Below are 20,192 nucleotides of genomic sequence, written 5' to 3'. Positions count from 1 at the left end.
GTGGTATGTCACATCCTGTTATTGCGTTTGAGTCACTTGTTTGAATCAGGTCCTCGCGGTGCGTTGTGCAACGCCTCGTCTCGAGGCCTATTCTTCTCATTTATGGACGTCTCGGTGCTGTTGCTGAGCCCCCTGCAGAGCTTATTGCATTCCATCATTACTGTGTCAGCAAGGTCCACGTTCGAGCCCCCCCCCCCCCCCAGGAGAGTTTGTACTGCAGGCTGGACAAATTAACTGCAGACGTGTTAAACTCGGTCGTCTCAGTGATTCAGTCTGAGAGAACTTGCCTGTGGATGTTTGGATTTCGGTGAAGGACGGAGGGCCCGGCTGTTTTTGTTGCTGCGTGTTGGAGCCGGTGTGACACAGTTTGGCTGCAACCCCACAGTCGTCTTCTGTTATGAAGTCTCAAGGTTCTCTTAACAAATGTGGGGGCGTTTATAGTCTGAACGATCCTTTTCAGTCATAAACGCACGGTAGCACAGGCTGAAGAGCTCAAACACTGATCTGAGCCAGAGCTGGAATAACCAGCAGCTATTTTAGTAATAGAGTCATCGTTTATTTTCTTTAACAGATGCCAGAAATCACAGTTTGAGGCTTTTCAAATGTGAATATTTGCTGGTTTCCTTTAATGGTAGAAAACGTGGGTTCTGCGGTCCAGTTATGGATCGTTGGACAAACAGGCTGTGTGGGTGCCCTTTGTGTTGTGATCCTGCCTGTATTTTGTGTTTCACGTTCTGGGAGTTGAATGAATGAATGAATGAAGCTGCTGTCGCTACTTTTAGCATTTAATGAATAATCGGCTCATTTCTAGTGAAAATAGTTGTTGGTTCTAACCCTGTTCCTTTTAAGTAGATTAGAGTATGTTGATGGTTTGGTTCTTCACGTACAGTAGTTATGCACCTTCTCATAAAGGCCTTGGCACCAGTGTGACTGATCAGGCAGAGCAGCCAGGTGTCATGCACACAGGACAGTTTCCTACAGAGTCAGCTGAGACTCATTCATGCAGGGAGAGACTCTTAGGGTTCTGGATTAGCCCTGATGGAGGTTTTATCTGGTACAGGTTGTGATGCAGCTGCACACAGACTGTTGTTGCCTTTTAATTCAGCTGCTTTTCCTTGGATGACTCTTCTATTTCTGGTTGACATGAACAGCATAATTACATTGCCTCAGTCAGGCGGGTTGAGCTGACTGAATCTGCAGCAGTGTCTTCTGTGGGTTTCCTGTTTCCTTCTACCGCGGTTCATGTCTAACATTTCCTTGTTGTCACACTCAGACCGTTCTCTGTGACCTCTGTTCCCTGTCTGTGCGCTTCAGCTCCAGCTTAACTGCCTCTGTTCTGTTGTTTTTTCTGCCCCACCCCCTCTGTGCGCACACACACACACACACACACACACACACACACACCTGTCAGCTTTCAACAATACCAGGAAACGACAGAGTTCTGGCTCGGACTACCTCCTAAAAGGAATCGGTTAAGTTCCTCATCTCGTGGGAGAACCTCGACCGATGCCTTTTCTGATAATTGCTTTGTGCACAGGAGATAGTGCTGCTTTGTTTTGTGGCGTGAACAATAGTAATGCTCCTTCAGACCTTCTGTCTTCTCTGAAGGGACGTTTTGCTGGTACAATTTCCTGCCGCACTGGGTGAAAGTCTATCTGCCTGCACAGCTTCCGTTTAAAGCTTTGTAAGGTCGTTCTAGTTGTCGGGCCGTTTTTTTTTTTTTTTTTTTTTTAAGCACTTACACCGTCAACGCTGTGAAAACTAATCAGTGGTGATGGTAAAGCACGGTTGTTCCCGTACATCAGGGGTGTGTGTGTCTGTCTGACTGTGTGGAGAAAGAGGTTAATGCTCTGCAGGTTGTGCAACATGTTCACCTCAAACACTTTAAACTCATTTTCAGACTGAACTTTGAGACCGGCTGCCTAATGGGTCTGTGCTCTGGCTGCTGCTGGGTTTTGTATTTGCATGTCAATAAACATCGCCCTGCACACCAGACATTCAGGTCGTCAGTGGATCTTTGAATGCATTGTCTGTGGAGGTGATTGTTAAAGTGAGATATCTGTGCACGGACTGAGAGGCTCGGAGGGCGTGCCGCAGGTGGTGATAAGGAGAGATAATCTTCAGGGTAGAGGGAGTTGGCTCTGTCAGACATGAAAGCTGTGCCAGTGGAGCGTTCCTCTGAAGAAGAGTAACTGCTCATGTGAAATGTGTGTCTTAACTCCCATCTGCATTCTTTGCCTGCTTGTCAAAGGCTTACCTAACTGTTTATCTAATGGTCGGCACCGTCGGAGGGTGTTCGTAAAAGGTCGAGCTGGGGTCGTGCACACTCTGCGTGATCGGCCCCACTGTTTCACTGATAGATGTGGAATTTGCTCTGTGACCCTGAGAGTGATGTGCTTATCAGACCCACACCTTATTTCCAGTGAAATAGGTGAAGCCACCGTTACACCAAATGGTACAGGATGGCTGGATACCGTCGGTGATTGTCAGTACAAAGAGCTAAAGGTAACGGATCAACAGTTGAAATCAAGTTGTTTTCATCCACTGTTTTCTAAAAACCTGAGGGGTTTTTCCTCCGTGAGCTGGAAAAGTTGGTGTGTTGATAAAAGTCAAATGTAACAAAGTGGAAACAGACTGAGGGGATGATGATGATGATGATGATGATGATGGTGGATGAGACCAGCTGCAGACCAACACGGAGGCGTGTGGGGCGATGAGGAGGCTGGGACCTTCCTCACGTTCATTCTGCTGTTTGAGCTGCTTCTTCTCAATCAGCTCCTCTTCTTCTGTGGTGGTTCAATGGCAGCGACTGGAGAATCGGCTCCACCTGCCGTTCGCCTCCACAGAACAGCAGAGGATGGAAGCGGAAACTGGCTTTTGGTTAGTTAAAATAGTCAGCTCTGTGTGTGAACTAGTTAGCTGAGGGGCGTCGTGGCTTTTAGTTGAAGTTATGGACACGTGGTTTTAATGGTTAAACTGGTTGAAATGTTTGCGACTGTTCGTTGTTCTATACGTCAGCAGTGATAAATAAGTGTCCGATCAGTTTCTGTAAACATTATTGACACGATGGGTATTGATGAGCGATAAATAGTGAAATAATGAAAGACAGTTGGGTCCTCTCAGCCCAGTAAATGGTGGATGGCCATGGCCAGCCTGCAACTCACAGTGAAACTGGATCCCAGCCGTGGCAGGAATGTGAAAAGCAATGTGGAAAGTGATGTAGATCTGTCATGCAGTGCGGTTATTTTCCAGCAAGGGCTTAATTTACTTCTCAGTTCTGAAATCCGCTCCGCATGAGCTCAGGAAAACGCCACCTTCCCTCAAAGACGCAAACACACCAAGTTCCTCAAATGGCAAAATAGTTTTCTCAGTTTGTCATTTCCTCTTTCCTCACTTCTCCCAGCCCTGCCCTTCCCACTTTCAGAGCAGGAAGGCGAAGGGGAGGGAGGGAGTCTGTGATAATGGATTTTGCCTGACCAGGAACCGCTGCAGTCCCTGCCTGGCACCCGCTCTGCTCGTCCTGACCCAGCGTTAGAGGGTGCAGATGGTTAAAAGCACAGGAGAGACTGTCGCCCTAGAAATAAAGATTGGGGATTTGTTGGAGAGGGAAATCCAAACACACCAGTGTGACAGCAGCATGAAACCACAGCCCAGGACTCAGGCCGAGCAGGCAGGGACGCTGTGCCGGGGAATGTACCGTTATTGACTCTGCTGTTCTATTATTATTCCTGTCAATGGGTCAGTCAACACGGCATCACTGGGTTATGGGTTTGACTGTACATGGCCATGCTGTGGTGGAGGTTGTCACGAGTCGTGTTTTTACAGGAACCCAGGGAGAGTCAGTGAGGTGGAAAGGAATGAGGAGGAGTCCAGCTCTGTTTTATAAACACCAAGGTTAACCTGCTTTTTAAAGAGGCGTGTCAAAAAGACTTGAGCGTTTCGAATGAGGTTTTATTGAGCTGAGAGCTGTTTAGATGGTCTAAATCAGTGGTTACTAACAGCCCCATTGGCTGCTGAGCATTATTCATGAGCACCTGCTGTGATTAGCTCAAGGTGATGATGACTCATGTTCTCCCACAGCCAATCAGAAGAGTACCTCATGAATAATGCATGGTTCAGCTCAGCCCTTTGTAAAGTAAAATGTCCTGTGACTGGAGAAAACAGCAAAAAGGACGTCTTATTCCAAAAGCTCCCATGGTGAAAAATCCTACAACACCCAGGATGCATTGCACCCGGTGCATCACAATGGCCCGTCCATTGTAGTTAATTTTAACTCCAACTTCCTGTTGACGAGAGACGAGCTGTAATAAACAAGCATTGGATCTTCTGCCGATCATTGAGGAAGGGTTAGTCCTCAGTTTTTTTTCCAAAGAGCTCTGCTCACAGGTCACACAGAGGTCACACACAGGAAAGCTGTTTGTTTGCAGCTCGTTCTGATCTTTTTGTAAAACTGGCCTCCTTTTGTTTTATGGCTCCCCTTTCTCTTTCAAGTCTGACAGGATACTGCTGGGTCTGTTTTCATGTTTAGAAGATAATCCTTTAATGGTGTCTTAGTCAGGCCCCATAAAGTTCGGGGATTTTGGCCAAAGAGCTGGTTTCAGGTTGACCTACGTATTTGAATGATGAGTAATGCTTGTTATGAATATCTGGATGAGCTAATCTCCTCAGCATTGGGTCTCAGCAGAGCTGAGTCAGGGGAAGTTTGATTCTTACAGGATTATGGAGGACTTGAACTTGTGCCCTGGTTGAGGCTTTATGGTCCCTGTTTCACCTGAAAGTCAACATCCATTTGTCTTAATATGACTAACTCCACTAGGCCTGGAGCTAAGGCCTTAAACCGCCTGATGGGAGTTCTTTATTCCTCTGCCGCTTTTACTTTCGATGTAGAACAGCACGTGTCGAACCAGAATAGCTGCCGGAGTCATTTTTAGACCTGCTGCCTCTGGAGACCTACTTTGAAGTGTGTCATTGACTTTTCTGTGCCGTCTGACAGCGAATGTCCAAATCAGAGGGTCGGCCATCAGAAAGTTGGAGGAGGCAGCCAGTGTTTTTGTCTGTGTGTTGTTGTTACTCAGTGTATTAGACCTCAAATGTTTCAGCTTTCTGCTCGTTCATTTGAAGCTTCTGTGACAGGATCAGCTTCATCCTGTGTTTTGAAAAACCACATTAACTAAATTAGGTGGAATTAACAGCATTATTTCAACTTAAGAGCATGTTTGAGGAGCAACAGCCCAGAGCTCTGGGTGTTCAGCCAGCTCCACTTCTTTTATTGTGGAGGTCAAACAACAAAGCTGCAGATCAGAACCAGCTCATATTCAACCCTGTGTTAACTACCTTATATACTTCTAATTTGAAGTACTTTATATACTGCTGGGTAGCTGACGTTAACTACCTTATATACTTCTAATTTGAAGTACTTTATATACTGCTGGGTAGCTGACGTTAACTACCTTATATACTTCTAATTTGAAGTACTTTATATACCGCTGGGTAGCTGACGTTAACTACCTTATATACTTCTAATTTGAAGTACTTTATATACTGCTGGGTAGCTGACGTTAACTACCTTATATACTTCTAATTTGAAGTACTTTATATACCGCTGGGTAGCTGACGTTAACTACCTTATATACTTCTAATTTGAAGTACTTTATATACTGCTTGGTAGCTGACGTTAACTACCTTATATACTTCTAATTTGAAGTACTTTATATACCGCTGGGTAGCTGATGTTAACTACCTTATATACTTCTAATTTGAAGTACTTTATATACCGCTGGGTAGCTGACGTTAACTACCTTATATACTTCTAATTTGAAGTACTTTATATACTGCTGGGTAGCTGACGTTAACTACCTTATATACTTCTAATTTGAAGTACTTTATATACCGCCGGGTAGCTGACGTTAACTACCTTATATACTTCTAATTTGAAGTACTTTATATACCGCTGGGTAGCTGACGTTAACTACCTTATATACTTCAAATTAGAAGTACTTTATATACCGCTGGGTAGCTGACGTTAACTACCTTATATACTTCTAATTTGAAGTACTTTATATACCGCTGGGTAGCTGACGTTAACTACCTTATATACTTCTAATTTGAAGTACTTTATATACCGCTGGGTAGCTGACGTTAACTACCTTATATACTTCTAATTTGAAGTACTTTCCATACCGCTGGGTAGCTGACGTTAACTACCTTATATACTTCTAATTTGAAGTACTTTCCATACTGCTGGGTAGCTGACGTTAACTACCTTATATACTTCTAATTTGAAGTACTTTATATACTGCTGGGTAGCTGACGTTAACTACCTTATATACTTCTAATTTGAAGTACTTTATATACTGCTGGGTAGCTGACGTTAACTACCTTATATACTTCTAATTTGAAGTACTTTCCATACTGCTGGGTAGCTGACGTTAACTACCTTATATACTTCTAATTTGAAGTACTTTCCATACTGCTGGGTAGCTGACGTTAACTACCTTATATACTTCTAATTTGAAGTACTTTATATACCGCTGGGTAGCTGACGTTAACTACCTTATGTACTTCTAATTTGAAGTACTTTCCATACTGCTGGGTAGCTGACGTTAACTACCTTATATACTTCTAATTTGAAGTACTTTATATACTGCTGGGTAGCTGACGTTAACTACCTTATATACTTCTAATTTGAAGTACTTTATATACTGCTGGGTAGCTGACGTTAACTACCTTATGTACTTCTAATTTGAAGTACTTTCCATACTGCTGGGTATCTTGGGAATTTCCCCCCAGGGATCAATAAAGTTTGATGATCAGTCTGTATTTTGTTGGATCCATCTGATCCTGAAAAGGAACTAAAGTTATCAGATAAATGTAGAGCAAGAAAAAGTCCAAGGTTTGACTCTGACATGTAGTGAAGTCCAAGGATGAAGTAGCACAACATGGAAATACTCAGGTGAAGTACAGATACCTCAGAATTGTACTTCCCTGCCATAGACAATGTGAGCAGTCAAGTTTGTCCGACGCAGTGATGCTGATCTGTGAGTGATGACCTCTCTGCATGACCTGCTGATGTGAAGGGAGTCAGAGGAGGAGGAACAGGAAGTAAAAGCTGCAGACAGAGCTGAGAAAGATGTGAGGACGGAGACAGGACAGGCATTAGTGGAATGCCTTCGCTCGCCGTCTCTCCCTGATAAAGGGTGAGTATGGCAGGAATGTGACCCTGAAAGTCCTGGGTAAACACAAGGGGAGGGAGCGTAGAGCCAGCTGAGGCCTGCCGCAGGACTAATGTGGTCCTCGCTCTGTTCCAGGACGGGGTCACTACACCAGAGATGGGTCGGGAGGGGGGCGAACAGTGATGGGCAGCAGCTGTAGTGCAGCCTGACGGAGGGAGGCTGGGGTCATGAGAAGAATGGCTCCGTCTGGTTGTTTCTCACAGATCAGGGTTAATGTACTGGAACAGGAACAAGGCTGTTAAATGCAGCAGCTTTTCTCTCTCTCTTTCGAAAGACTCAAGGGCCCGTCGCCGTTCCTGAGTGCGGGTCAGGAATGCTTCAGAGAAAGTTGTTGTTGGGAGCTTCAGCCTTGTTGATGAACGTTTTGCAGTGTTTTTCTAATGTTGTTAGAAGCAGCCATGAGGAAAGCAGTCTATCCTCCCTTTACCTGGAGCTGATCCCGGATCACGCTGGGCGAGATAGTTGGATATTAACCTTAAAGTACACAAATATGATATTCCTGTGGGGGGGCTGTGCAGCTGCATCATGCACGATGACTTCACTTAATAAAATCTGTCGTTAAAGGCAGCGAACCCCATCCAGAGACCGACAGCACCAATGAATGTGTGCGAATCCAGAACCTGGTTCGGCTTATAGGTCTGAGCCGTAGACCTCCATTGTTGTCCAAAAACTATTAAAAACCCAGCAGGGAGCCACACCGCTGAGCTGGCTCACATGGTTCCTCCTCACCAACAATGGGAGGCCCGTCTGTTTCCAAAAACCAGCTTCTCTCTGCTCACAGCAACGTCTGGAACTGGTTTTGGAAAGACACGGGCCTCCCATTTTACACCACATTCATTCTTGGGTTTAGTCTGTGGATGTGATTTGTGCAAAACAACTAAAAAATCACAGACCTTGTCATTTAAACTATGGCAAGACTTGTCAGTAGAGTGTTTCACTCTGCTGCTGTGTTCTGTGAAACTGAGCATGAGAATCTGGCACCGGAACCTCATCCCACTGGACCACACTGCATTGTGAAATTACTCTCATGGACGTTTGCAGCTATTATTATTTCAGATACAACGACGAGTATCCAAACTGGACCTGACCTATTATTCCTTCAGCTTCATTTCTCTGCTCTGGCTGTTTTTCTGCACCCTCTTCCTTTGCGTTGATACTGGTTTTACTCGTTCAGTGACTTTCTCTGTGGGCTAAGCCGCAGCACTCCCTGTCAATGACATGTTCTTTTTCAGCTTTCAGAGGCGTAACAGCAGAGAAGTCGACTTGCCTGAACCCGACTTTGTTTTTTTTTTTTGTTTTTTTTATAGGCCGTGTGCTTATGTGTGATATCAAACATCTGCACAGAGCCTTTAATGTCGCTTGTTTTGGTCCACTGCACGTTTTGTATATTTTGGCAGTTCCTGTCCTACTTAACTCTGCCCAATACTAAGAAACACACAGTACATGGCCGGTTTATTAGGAACCCCTGTGTCGGACCCAGTCGGTTTATTAGGAACCCCTGTGTCGGACTGATCAGACTAATCCAACAGTCCTGCAGTGAATCCTCCTTCATGAAGGTGATAATGTTGGCACTTCTAGTATTTAGCCTCAGATATCAGTGGAGTGGACAAAATAGCAGAAACACCTGTAGGTATATCGCACTACAGTTCAACAGCAACACAAACTACAGCCTCCTGAGCATTATCACCCTCACGAAGGAGAATTTACTGCAGGACTGTACCTGGATACCAGGTGTGTCTAATAAACTGCCAGCTGGGATATGCAGACACTGTTTTTCCACACGCCACAGCTCCAGACATCGTAGTTTCTGATGAACTCAGAATGTTTTAGTGTTAATTTTAAAACTGAGGGTAAGGGTTTATTCTGATGTTCCCATTAAAACAAACATTTACTGAGTGAGGTAATGCACAAACTGAGGTCATCGCTGCTGCAGTAACTAACCAGTAACATGCTCTGGTGCTGACTGCAGCAATTCTGTCTCAAACAAAAGTTGCTTTTTACGCCTTTTCCATCTTGAAAGTTGAAAGTTGAGGTTCCTGGGCCTGTTTGGTCTATAAGAGTCCAAATTCATGCAGAGGTTTACCTCATCTCTCCACGATCACCACAGTTGGCTGCCCCCCTCCAACTGATCGGCACCCTGACCGACTGGAACAGCATCAAAGACCTGCTCCCTCACAGGGCTCCCACCCAAACTGGACAGACCCTGCTAGGACCCAGACCTTTGTGGTCCTGGGCAAATGTTTGTCGGTGTCACCTGAAGTTTTCACAGCAGTTAGTCGGGGAGTAACATGGTGACATGGGGTCTTGTTTCCTGTTGTCCGTCCCATCAGTGGTGACCTTTGCATTCCTCAGTGACTGTATGTGAAGATAGGAAAGGTCTGGTCCTGAAAGCCGGACTTTATTCTCCATAGCCCCTCTGCCCTTTTTCTGAAAGCTATTGCTGAAAATGTGTAGCGTCACACAAACACCTTTATTTTAGAGTTTTCTGATTTGATGTGTGTTTCTGATCTCTATCTGGGGACTGACCACAATCACTCTTTCTTCCTCAGTCATGTCAGACGCGGACAAGTTCCTGTATGTGGACCGCAACCTGGTCAACAACCCGCTGGCACAGGCCGACTGGGCCTCCAAGAAGCTGGTATGGATTCCCTCGGAGCGCCTGGGCTTCGAGCCCGGCTCGGTGAAGGAGGAGCACGGCGACGAATGCGTGGTGGAGCTGGCGGACTCCGGCAAGAAGATCAGAGTGAACAAGGACGACATCCAGAAGATGAACCCGCCCAAGTTCAGCAAGGTGGAGGACATGGCCGAGCTCACCTGCCTGAACGAGGCGTCGGTGCTGCACAACCTGAAGGAGAGATACTACTCTGGTCTCATATATGTGAGTATGTGACGTGCACTGTGCTCGTTGTGGTGAGTGTTTGTGAAGAGGCTGAGAACCAGCACTAAATATGTGTGAGACATTTGAAAATGAGCTGACGTCACTTAGACGTAACCCGCCTCAAAAGAAAACATCCATCAGCAGCTAACTTTGGGTTTAGGTTCTGGGTCTGACCCGGTATCAGCAGATATTCAGTCTAAAAAACTGATCAGGACCAGGGCTCGTGTTTGCTGGACATTAAAGAGTCACAGTGATGCTGGGGCCTAATTTTAGCTTCTGTCCTGGTTTTGTTTCCAGCATGACAGTATTTCCCCAGACGTCTTTATTCTAGAGCACAAAAAAACGGTCCAGGTCCACGCACCCACATCTCCAAAGAGCCTTTTATTTTTCATCATGCACGTATCAGCACAGGGGAGTCCCCTCAGCTCGGACACTGAAAGCCAGGCTGAAGAAGACCTGGTTCAAATGTGCTGATATGTGCATGAGAAATAAAACGACTTCAGGTAGATTTGTGTGCCGAGCTCCTGCTCCTGCTCTAGATATGAATGTTGCTCCTGTTTTCTTGGCCTGCTTGTCCACCACACAGATTAATTTGGTACTTTCCTCTCATGTGTGTGAAATCCCCACTCGCTTACAGAAAAGAATCTGCCATGACCAGTCTCCAAACCAGTTTATTTCCTAATTATCTCATTAGGCCTCATTGTTCAGCATCATCCATTGTGTGTGCAGCTGTTAACGTCCTCATGGTGTGTCCATGTGGTTTTCCTTCCCCTCTCTCTGCTCTGCGTGTCCCCTCCCTCGTCCTTTGTTTGGAGTCGTGGTGTAAACAGGAAGCTGTGGGGAACAATGCAGCGTGTGAGGAGGGGGGGGGGGGGGTCACAGTCCACTTTCTTGCAGAGATGGATGTGGAATGTAAATTGTGTTGTAGCAGCTATTCCTCCCCCACATAATTAATCCTATTTATCACCCATGTTCTGGGCTGGGAGTGATTTGGACTCTTTGACTCTGTGGTGTGACCCGGTCACATCCACACAGCCTGTAGCCCCCCCCACCTCCAGAGGTCCAGGATACGCTCGGTTTGAGAGGCTCCAGGCTCTGCAGCTTTCAGATCGTCCGTCTCAGGGGAGAGCGGCTGCAGAGCAGAGGGCGCGAAAAGAATCCAGTACAGGACAGAGCTCCAGTACATGAGAAATTAGTCGATTAAAGATTTAGTGCAGTTTCTAGAAAAGAATGAAGGAGATTTTAAAATTTGGCCTCAGAGCTGAAACGATAATCGCAGCATGTCGATCTGAGCTAGGACTTGGCTAACGTGTCACGTAGCTGCACTTTTGTGCTCAGGTCACTCCTCAGTTTAAACTTGCAGCAGGGTGGGGTTGGGATTACATCATGTAGGACGGGAACAAATGTTTTGCTGGGTTTCCTTGGGGAGGGGAAGCCCTCATTATTGCTGCCACAACTTCTCTGTTCTATGGAGAAGCAGTGATACGTACATATTAGTGTGTGAAGTGACCAGTATCTCAGGCCCTGAGCCTGCTCTGCACAACAGTTTTTAGCATTTGGCCTAAAATCATGTAACACGAACACCGTCCTCTTTATTTTCTGTTCTGCAGACGTACTCTGGTCTCTTCTGTGTCGTCATAAACCCCTACAAGAACCTGCCCATCTACTCTGAGGAGATCGTTGATATGTACAAGGGCAAGAAGAGGCATGAAATGCCTCCTCACATCTACGCCATCACTGACACATCGTACAGAAGCATGATGCAGGGTAAGTCCTGGCCCCCCCCCTCACTGCCACATGACGACATTAAACCTTATCCAGCTCTTTTAGCCTCCTGTGATTGTAAAATTGGGTCCTTCGTGGTTGCACCACCCACAGAGCTGTAAACTGCATCAGTGCTGGAGCTTTGTTTTCATTTTGAGTGTGGGCCTTAAAATGGGAGACCCTGGCAGCCAATCAGTGGCCGCAGAAAATCCAGACTTTGTTGAGCTGACAGTATTTGTGAGACTGTGGCAGCATAACTGTCATATTAAAGGCTCACGTCTGATTTTTGTTCCTCTAATGCAGATTTCCTGTCTCTGGCATTTGCATGTGTTTTTTTTTTCCACCCTCTTGTTTTACATAAAACACAAAGGGTTTGTGACTAAAATCAGCAAAAAAAGTGATGTGAGCACGTAAAGCCGTTTCCTGCAGGTGTGTTTCTTTAGTGCACCTCCTGTGTCTGTGGTGCACACCACCCAAACTGCTCCTCCTGTCTGTTGCTGTTGCTTCTCTGCATGTTGGGCTGCAGCAGCTTGTAATTAGTAGCTCAGTTGGAAAACCCAGCATCACCTCTTTCCAGGCACAGGAAGCCAGATAGTGATTTTCTGTCTGTTGCTCTTTTGTTCTTCCTGTTGTACAGACAACAAACTGTATGTGCTGTGGTGGTAGCTCAGAGTACACAGCACTGATGTTCTGTATAATTAACATCTGCACGTTTCTTTGGCAGATCGTGAAGACCAGTCCATCCTCTGCACGTGAGTCCAGACACACAAACATCACGAGGCTTCAAGTTGTTGTTGCCATCATTTTAAACTTCATCGGCCCCTGACTGTCACGCTCCTCCTCTCAATCCTCCGACTGTTTTCATTCTCTCTTTGTCTCGTGCAGAGGAGAGTCTGGTGCTGGAAAGACAGAGAACACCAAGAAGGTCATCCAGTATCTGGCTCACGTGGCCTCGTCTCACAAGACCAAGAAAGATCAGGTCAGTCCTGCCTCTCACCTTCCTCCTGCTCTTTCACCAGCCTCCACTCATTCCTCCATTTATCTTCATCTCACTCACTTCACTTCCTCCTGTCACTTCTTGTTTTAATCATTTTTAAATGAGACATCCCATAATTCCTGCAGAGTGTGTTACAGGAACAACCTCTTCCTCTGTGCACACTTTGTTATTGTGTAGGTGATTGTTGTATTCAAGCAGCAGACAGACTGAGCACACCCCTGTGAAATATCACGGCAACATTAAAAGCAAGAATCACAATCGTCTTATAAAGTTGTGGGTGTTTGACCCTAAGAAACAACAGGTTGAACAGGCCCTGATAAAAACACAGGCCACATTAGAAACCAACTGAACCTCACTGCAGCAGAAGTGAGTCCAGATGTGGTCTCCAGGTCAGAAACAGCAGGTCTCCCTGCTGACTTGGTCTCTGTCTGATGCAACGTGGCTCCGCACGGGGAGGAACTGGCTGAACCGGTGAGAAACCAGACTGTGAGACTGGATGAAGATGGACCCAGAGCATCAGCAGCTGCTGAACATCAGCTGGATCACAGCTGCAGCTGCAGGAGGAGCCACACGACCAACAAGAGGAGCAGCAGTGACTCGAATGATTGACGCCAAGGATGATTCACTATTTACACCAACCTCCCTGTGACGAACAGAAACTAAGACCTTCTGACGCTGGACCAGGATTATCAGTAGAAACTGCTGTGGTCAGACGCAGTGAGGGACGCTGCAGGACGTCAGAGCAACCACCACCCGCAAAACTGGACCGAGCCTTAAATTCATAATATTTGTTCATAGCTGACTTCATGTTTCAGTGATATCAAGCAGGGGGGGTGCTCGCTGCTGTTGTGTAGTGTTTTCTGCAGTGCCACAGACGTTAGTGTCAGTGCTGCTCAGAGAACCAGCAGGTTTAAAGGCTCCTGACACAGACCAGAGGCTTTACTCTTGTCATCTGCACCGTTTTGTTTCACTGCACCTTCTCGTCTGAAATGAAACCAGAACATCACGGTCGTGCATCACTGCACAGCTGTTATCTGACCTGCCAGCCTCGTGTGGCGGGCTGTGATGAAAACCACGTCTCTCGGCCCATTTTGAGCTTGTTGTATTTCTCTCTTCCCACCAACAGAACAGCTCGATCCTGTCACATGTGAGTTAACTCCCTCCCTCCGTTCACTCTTCCTCTCCACCTGCTTCTGTCGTCACCTTCCTCACCCATCATCCTCCCTCTTTCCCCTCACTGGAGCTCACTGTTGTGGGAGTCACTGTGTGTCGAGGGCAGAGGGGACGTGTCTCTGCAGCCAATAGGAAGCTGGGAGGAAGTTTGTTTGCAGATCAGTGGCAAGTGGAAAATTCAGCCAGACAATGGTCGGATAAGGGGTGGGGGTGCTACGCTGGAAAAACACAGCAGCTTTTGTCTGAACAATGAATTTGTAAATTTGTCTGGTTGAATTTTTCAGACTTTATTGTGTGTGTGTGTGTGTGTGTGTGTGTTTGTCTGAGTCCAGAGTTTGACTTGTGCTTTTTTTTCTGTTTGCTTTGGCATCACCTTCACAACACTCCTGGACACTGACATCCTCTGTTTGTCTTTAACACACGCTGAACTTCTCAGAGGTTTGTATTTACCGAGAGGCTCAGTGTCCAGAAGAAGAAAATCCAGGGCAGGGATCACACTGCGATAGTTGCCACCAGACATCGAACGGTTCTTAGTACCTGAAGATGCAGCAGAAAACCACAGCTTTGTTTTGCTCCACCAGTTTGACTCTCATGTAAAACTGGCCTCACCTGTGAATCAGTGCAGTGGATTAATAACATACTACACAGAAATATGTTTAGAGACTTTGCTAAGAGTCAGTATCACTTGGCGGAGGAATAACAATTACACACCAATGAATGTGGTGAATCCAGAACCTGGTTCAGCTTATGGGTCTGAGCCGTAGACCTCCATTGTTGTCCAAAAACTATTAAAAGCCCAGCAGGGAGCCACACCGCTGACCTGGCTCACATGGTTCTTCCTCACCAACAATGGGAGGCCCGTCTGTTTCCAAAAACCTGCTCCAGATGAGCAGAGAGAAGCTGGTGGAGCAGTGGAAACAGACCAGTGGACTCTTTGTTCCTTCAGTGTAAAAAGTGACAGCTGTCCTCACACACACACACACACACACACACACAGAATCGTTTGCTGATCCTTTAAAGGTTCTATTGAAGCTGCTTGGCTCATTCTGCTCTGGGAAACAGGTGATGGGTTTCTGAGGAGGGTCACAGGTGTTTTGCAGGTTTGGGCACTAACCTGATGTATATGTGTGTGTGTGTGTGTGGTTGACGTGCTTGGTGTGGGATGTGTGTGCGTGTGCGCTGTGTATCGCTTCTTTGATCACTGTTGGTTGTAAATGTTTTCACTTCATGTTCTCACTTCTCCTCAAACGTAAGTACATCCTGGCTAAATAAACACAAACCGTCACATGAGCCTCGTCGTGCCGGTGAAGTGTCACTGTGGTAAATGAACAGCAGACCACTACTTGTTAGATGAGACTGACAGAAATGCTGATTTATTCGGAGGAGACGGTGTGTTTTTAAACTGGGCTTTGCCTTTCTCTTCATGTCCATCAGGGGGAGCTGGAGAAGCAGCTGCTGCAGGCTAACCCCATCCTCGAAGCCTTTGGAAACGCCAAGACAGTTAAAAATGACAACTCCTCCAGATTTGTAAGACTTGGAGCCACAACTTGCATTTCAGGCTTCTTTATAAACTGCCTGTCTACGTGTCCTTAAATGCTGCTGTTTTGTTTCATCCTCCAGGGAAAATTCATCAGGATCAACTTCGACGTCAACGGCTACATCGTTGGTGCCAACATTGAAACCTGTATCCTCGATGCCGCCTGCTCGTTGCTTCCCTTTTTGAATGCTGTGTGTTCTCACTGACACTTCAGACCTTTATCTTTCCACTATCAGAAAGCTTGACCTTGACAGACTGATCTCCAGACCTGCTGGAGAAATCTCGTGCCATTCGCCAGGCCAAAGAAGAGCGGACCTTCCATGTCTTCTATTACCTGCTCACAGGGGCTGGAGACAGGTTGCGCAGTAAGCAGCACACACCTGACTTCGTGTTCAAAGAGGATCTCGGGGATTGCGGAGATTCCTGCTGTATGAATTTTTATCTTTTATGCTGATCTTACTTTTTTTATTTTCAGATGACCTCCTCCTTGAAAATTACAACAACTACCGTTTCCTTTCCAACGGGAACGTTACCATTCCTGGGCAGCAGGACAAGGATATGTTCACGGAGACCATGGAGGCCATGAAGATCATGGGAATCCCAGAGGAGGAGCAGATCGGTAAGGCAGGCACATATCTGAAGACAACAACATTGTGTCCTTTCAGTGGGACCTGGTGTGTGTTCGGTCAGTGCGGCATGAAGCATGTTTGCTGTCTTGTCGTGCAGGCATGCTGAAGGTGGTGGCCTCTGTGCTGCAGCTCGGGAACATGAACTTCAAGAAGGAGCGCCACACGGACCAGGCCTCCATGCCTGACAACACAGGTAAGTCGGAGCTTAACCTGCTGCATTTCACAGGTGGTTCATGATCCTGCAGACATAACGTTGCTGTCTCTCTTTCCCCATCCACCCCCCCATTCCTGTGCTGCTGATTTCCTCTGGAACAGCTGCCCAGAAGGTGTGCCACCTCATGGGCATGAACGTCACCGACTTCACCAGGGCCATCCTGATGCCCAGGATCAAGGTGGGCAGAGACTACGTCCAGAAAGCCCAGACCCAGGAGCAAGCGGAGTTTGCTGTGGAGGCGCTGGCCAAGGCCACGTATGAGAGGATGTTCCGCTGGCTCGTCATGAGGATCAACAAAGCTCTGGACAAGACCAAGAGACAGGGCGCTTCCTTCATCGGCATCCTGGACATCGCTGGCTTTGAGATCTTTGAGGTAAACTGCTAAACGTGCCTGCGGGAGTGTGTGTGTGTGTGTTTGTGTACGTGTGTGTACACAAGTGCAGTGAAATGATGCAAAATGTCAGTTACTTTGCTTTGTGAACAACAGTAAGATAGACTCTTATGCAAATAAAAAAAATCCAAGGCTCTGTGCTTGAAGCCTCCACCAGGGCGTGGTGGTGTGACAGGTTTTCATTTTCTTTCACTCTGATCAACTGCGTTCTTGTTCTCGTGTCCCTCCAGCTGAACTCGTTCGAGCAGCTGTGCATCAACTACACCAACGAGAAGCTGCAGCAGCTCTTCAACCACACCATGTTCATCCTGGAGCAGGAGGAGTACCAGAGGGAGGGCATCGAGTGGAGCTTCATCGACTTCGGCCTCGACCTGCAGCCCTGCATCGAGCTCATCGAGAAACCTGTATGTCGCTTAACGTCACTCACCTGTTGATTTCTGATACTGACGTTTTTGAAGCAGAAGATCAAACTTCCTGCTTCACGCATTGAGGTCTGCACTGCTCCTGTGTTTCCAGGCCAGTCCTCCTGGTATTCTGGCTCTGCTGGATGAGGAGTGCTGGTTTCCCAAGGCCACTGACAAGAGCTTTGTGGAGAAGGTGCTGCAGGAGCAGGGCACTCACCCCAAGTTCTTCAAGCCCAAGAAACTGAAGGATGAGGCCGACTTCTGCATCATCCATTATGCTGGCAAGGTAAACATGGGCATCAATACGTTTCTTAGGTCTAATTATTCATACTGATTTTATCCACTTCTCACATTTAAACATGCATGAGCTCAGGTGCTCCACCCAGTGTGGTACCGGCAAGTAACCAGAGCAAAGCTTTGTCCCAACCAGGCACCCGTAGTTCACGTCGTAGCTTCAGGAAACAGGACGGGTGGGAGGAGCTTATGGTGGGAGTGAGTTTGGGTCTTTTGAGGCTCTAGAGCCCGAGGAGACATGAGGTAGAGCAGCTTTAACAACAATATCCCTGAGGTTTGACTGTAAGACGACGTCTCTCCTCAGGTGGACTACAAAGCAGACGAGTGGCTGATGAAGAACATGGACCCGCTGAACGACAACGTGGCGACGCTGCTCAACCAGTCGACCGACAAGTTTGTGTCTGAGCTGTGGAAGGACGGTGAGTTCAGGCTCATTTGATCCAGGAATCTCTGCTGCTCCACAGGCGACGCTTGAAGTGGGAAATATTTAATGTTGATGCCGGTTTAGTGTTTCATCGAGCTTTGTTTCTCTCTCTCGCTCTGTGCTGTGCGGACCTTTGTTTTTACCTTGTTCAAATCCAACTGTTTCCGTCCATTTCTTCCTCTGTTTGGCCCCGTTTTGTCTTGTTTTCTGCTACTGGGTCTCAGAGGTACAGAATTGTCAGAGAGCCTATTTTTATCAGCGTTTTCCCATTCTACACTCTGACTCAGGTGATGAGGTTTCCTTTTCATTGATTTAGTGCTTTTCCCAGTTTCTCCTGCTGTCTCTGTTTAAACGCCACTTTCCACCATAAACCTCTGTCGTCCCTCCATCCTTTTCTCCTGAAGCTGCTTTTCAGACGATGTCAGTAGATTTTGTCAGTTGCTGCTGTGTCTTTAATCATAATTTGTGCAGGAACAGAATCTTCTCCTCGTCTTTCCGCTTTATTGAACTCTCTTTTCTCCCTCTGTGTAATAGTGTGTTTGGGGCCTCCTGGTGTTGGTCTTGGGTACTGCAGCGATGGGTATATACTGCATGGGTTTGCTTTGGTTTGGTTTTGGTCACCACAGAGATTCATTCCCACTGCAACCCCCAGTGTTTGTCACCTTGCTGACACACATACACACTCAAGTGAAGCACCACATGTAGTTTTCAAAGTACCACTCACTGCACTGACTTTATATTATGTTGTGTAGTCTTTCCACTCTGCACTGAGTTTTTTTTTATTTTTGTCTGTGTTTCTGTGCACAATCACTGAGTTTGTGTGGTGTTTCACTGCCGCCATCCCTGCTCTCCCCTGGTGTCTGTGTACCAGGAAACCAGTGGAGACAGACAATGAACATATTCATTCTTCCCTGACATGCATTTGGTTTGAGTTTGCAAAAATATTCAGTTAAAAACCCACTGGCTGTTTTCATAATGTCTTTCCTTCCTCCTTCTTTGTTCCCTGTTGCAGTGGACCGCATCGTGGGTCTGGATAAGGTGTCTGGCATGTCCGAGATGCCCGGTGCCTTTAAGACCCGGAAGGGCATGTTCCGCACCGTGGGCCAGCTGTACAAGGAGCAGCTGTCCAAGCTCATGGCCACCCTGAGGAACACCAACCCAAACTTTGTCCGCTGCATCATTCCCAACCATGAGAAAAAGGTCAGTCCTCTGCACAGTTTCCTCCAAAGCTGCTCCAATCCGATATCTTCCTTCCAGTTCGACTTCTGTTTGGGCTCTCTCCTGATCTGTAACTGTTCCTCGTCCTCAGGCTGGTAAACTGGACCCCCACCTGGTTCTGGACCAGCTCAGGTGTAACGGTGTCCTGGAGGGGATCAGAATCTGCAGACAGGGTTTCCCCAACCGCATCGTCTTCCAGGAGTTCAGACAGAGGTAAAATAGTAATGAGTCTGTTGTGTTGTGTCCTTGTTACCAGGCAGATTTGTCTTAAAAAATAAAATAAAATCTTCATCATCACCTCCTCCCCCTCCTAGATATGAAATCCTCACTCCCAATGCCATCCCCAAGGGCTTCATGGATGGAAAACAGGCCTGTGTGCTCATGGTAAGCCATGTACAGAGTCCTAGCTGAGCTCCACCTTTAGCCAGTCTGCCTGCATCTCGCTGATCAGTGCGTTCCCTGTCCTGTCAGATCAAAAGCCTGGAGCTGGATCCCAACCTCTACCGCATCGGCCAGAGTAAAGTCTTCTTCAGAGCCGGAGTCCTGGCCCACCTGGAGGAGGAGCGGGACATGAAGATCACAGACATCATCATCAGCTTCCAGGCCTGGTGCAGAGGCTACGTGGCCCGCAAGTAAGAGGACAGTCGGATCCTGTGGAGCAGGACCCTGTTTGAACACATCACTTTCCCTCCATCTCAGCCTGTTTCCATCTGAAAACTGGTTCAACTTTCAATACAGAGCTGAGCAAAATATCAGAGTAACCAAAGTAAAGCACGTCAGTGTGAGTCAGAGCAGCTGTCCTTGGTGAGCGTCCTTGAGTCTAATGAGAATCTATTATTACTTGGCAGGGCTTTTGCCAAGAGACAGCAGCAGCTGACTGCAATGAAGGTGATCCAGAGGAACTGTGCTGCGTATCTTAAACTCAGGAACTGGCAGTGGTGGAGGCTCTTCACCAAGGTGAACCTGACTCTTCTTTGACATCGCAGCCAACGTCTCAGCTACTGTACCGTCCATGGTGTTTTTCTTTTTGCCCTGTT

At 46.9% G+C, this 20,192-nt stretch overlaps 1 protein-coding gene across 2 annotated transcripts in view; it reads left to right on the top strand.

Moving 5' to 3' along the window:
* LOC113140556 (myosin-9-like) overlaps positions 1–20,192 on the top strand; it is a 29,289-nt gene that overhangs the window by 2,047 nt on the left and 7,050 nt on the right. Inside the window, exons 2-20 of one of the 2 annotated variants that reach the window (XM_026324430.2) lie at positions 9,782–10,110; positions 11,721–11,877; positions 12,599–12,626; positions 12,760–12,853; positions 13,998–14,018; positions 15,479–15,571; positions 15,665–15,728; positions 15,848–15,946; positions 16,057–16,200; positions 16,308–16,403; positions 16,526–16,797; positions 17,046–17,219; positions 17,332–17,505; positions 17,818–17,932; positions 18,950–19,137; positions 19,247–19,368; positions 19,470–19,539; positions 19,627–19,787; positions 20,004–20,112. In XM_026324430.2, the coding sequence (XP_026180215.1) occupies positions 9,784–10,110; positions 11,721–11,877; positions 12,599–12,626; positions 12,760–12,853; positions 13,998–14,018; positions 15,479–15,571; positions 15,665–15,728; positions 15,848–15,946; positions 16,057–16,200; positions 16,308–16,403; positions 16,526–16,797; positions 17,046–17,219; positions 17,332–17,505; positions 17,818–17,932; positions 18,950–19,137; positions 19,247–19,368; positions 19,470–19,539; positions 19,627–19,787; positions 20,004–20,112 (2,508 nt within the window). In that variant the 5' untranslated portion in view covers positions 9,782–9,783. The remainder of the gene's footprint in view (positions 1–9,781; positions 10,111–11,720; positions 11,878–12,598; positions 12,627–12,759; positions 12,854–13,997; positions 14,019–15,478; positions 15,572–15,664; positions 15,729–15,847; positions 15,947–16,056; positions 16,201–16,307; positions 16,404–16,525; positions 16,798–17,045; positions 17,220–17,331; positions 17,506–17,817; positions 17,933–18,949; positions 19,138–19,246; positions 19,369–19,469; positions 19,540–19,626; positions 19,788–20,003; positions 20,113–20,192) is intronic. The other variant, XM_026324431.2, reaches the window with a different exon arrangement.

This window comes from Mastacembelus armatus, chromosome 8 (genome assembly GCF_900324485.2).
Source record: "Mastacembelus armatus chromosome 8, fMasArm1.2, whole genome shotgun sequence".
Taxonomy (NCBI): domain Eukaryota; kingdom Metazoa; phylum Chordata; class Actinopteri; order Synbranchiformes; family Mastacembelidae; genus Mastacembelus; species Mastacembelus armatus.
The sequence above is the reverse complement of the archived record's forward strand: the minus strand, read 5'-3'. Positions and strand labels throughout refer to the sequence as shown.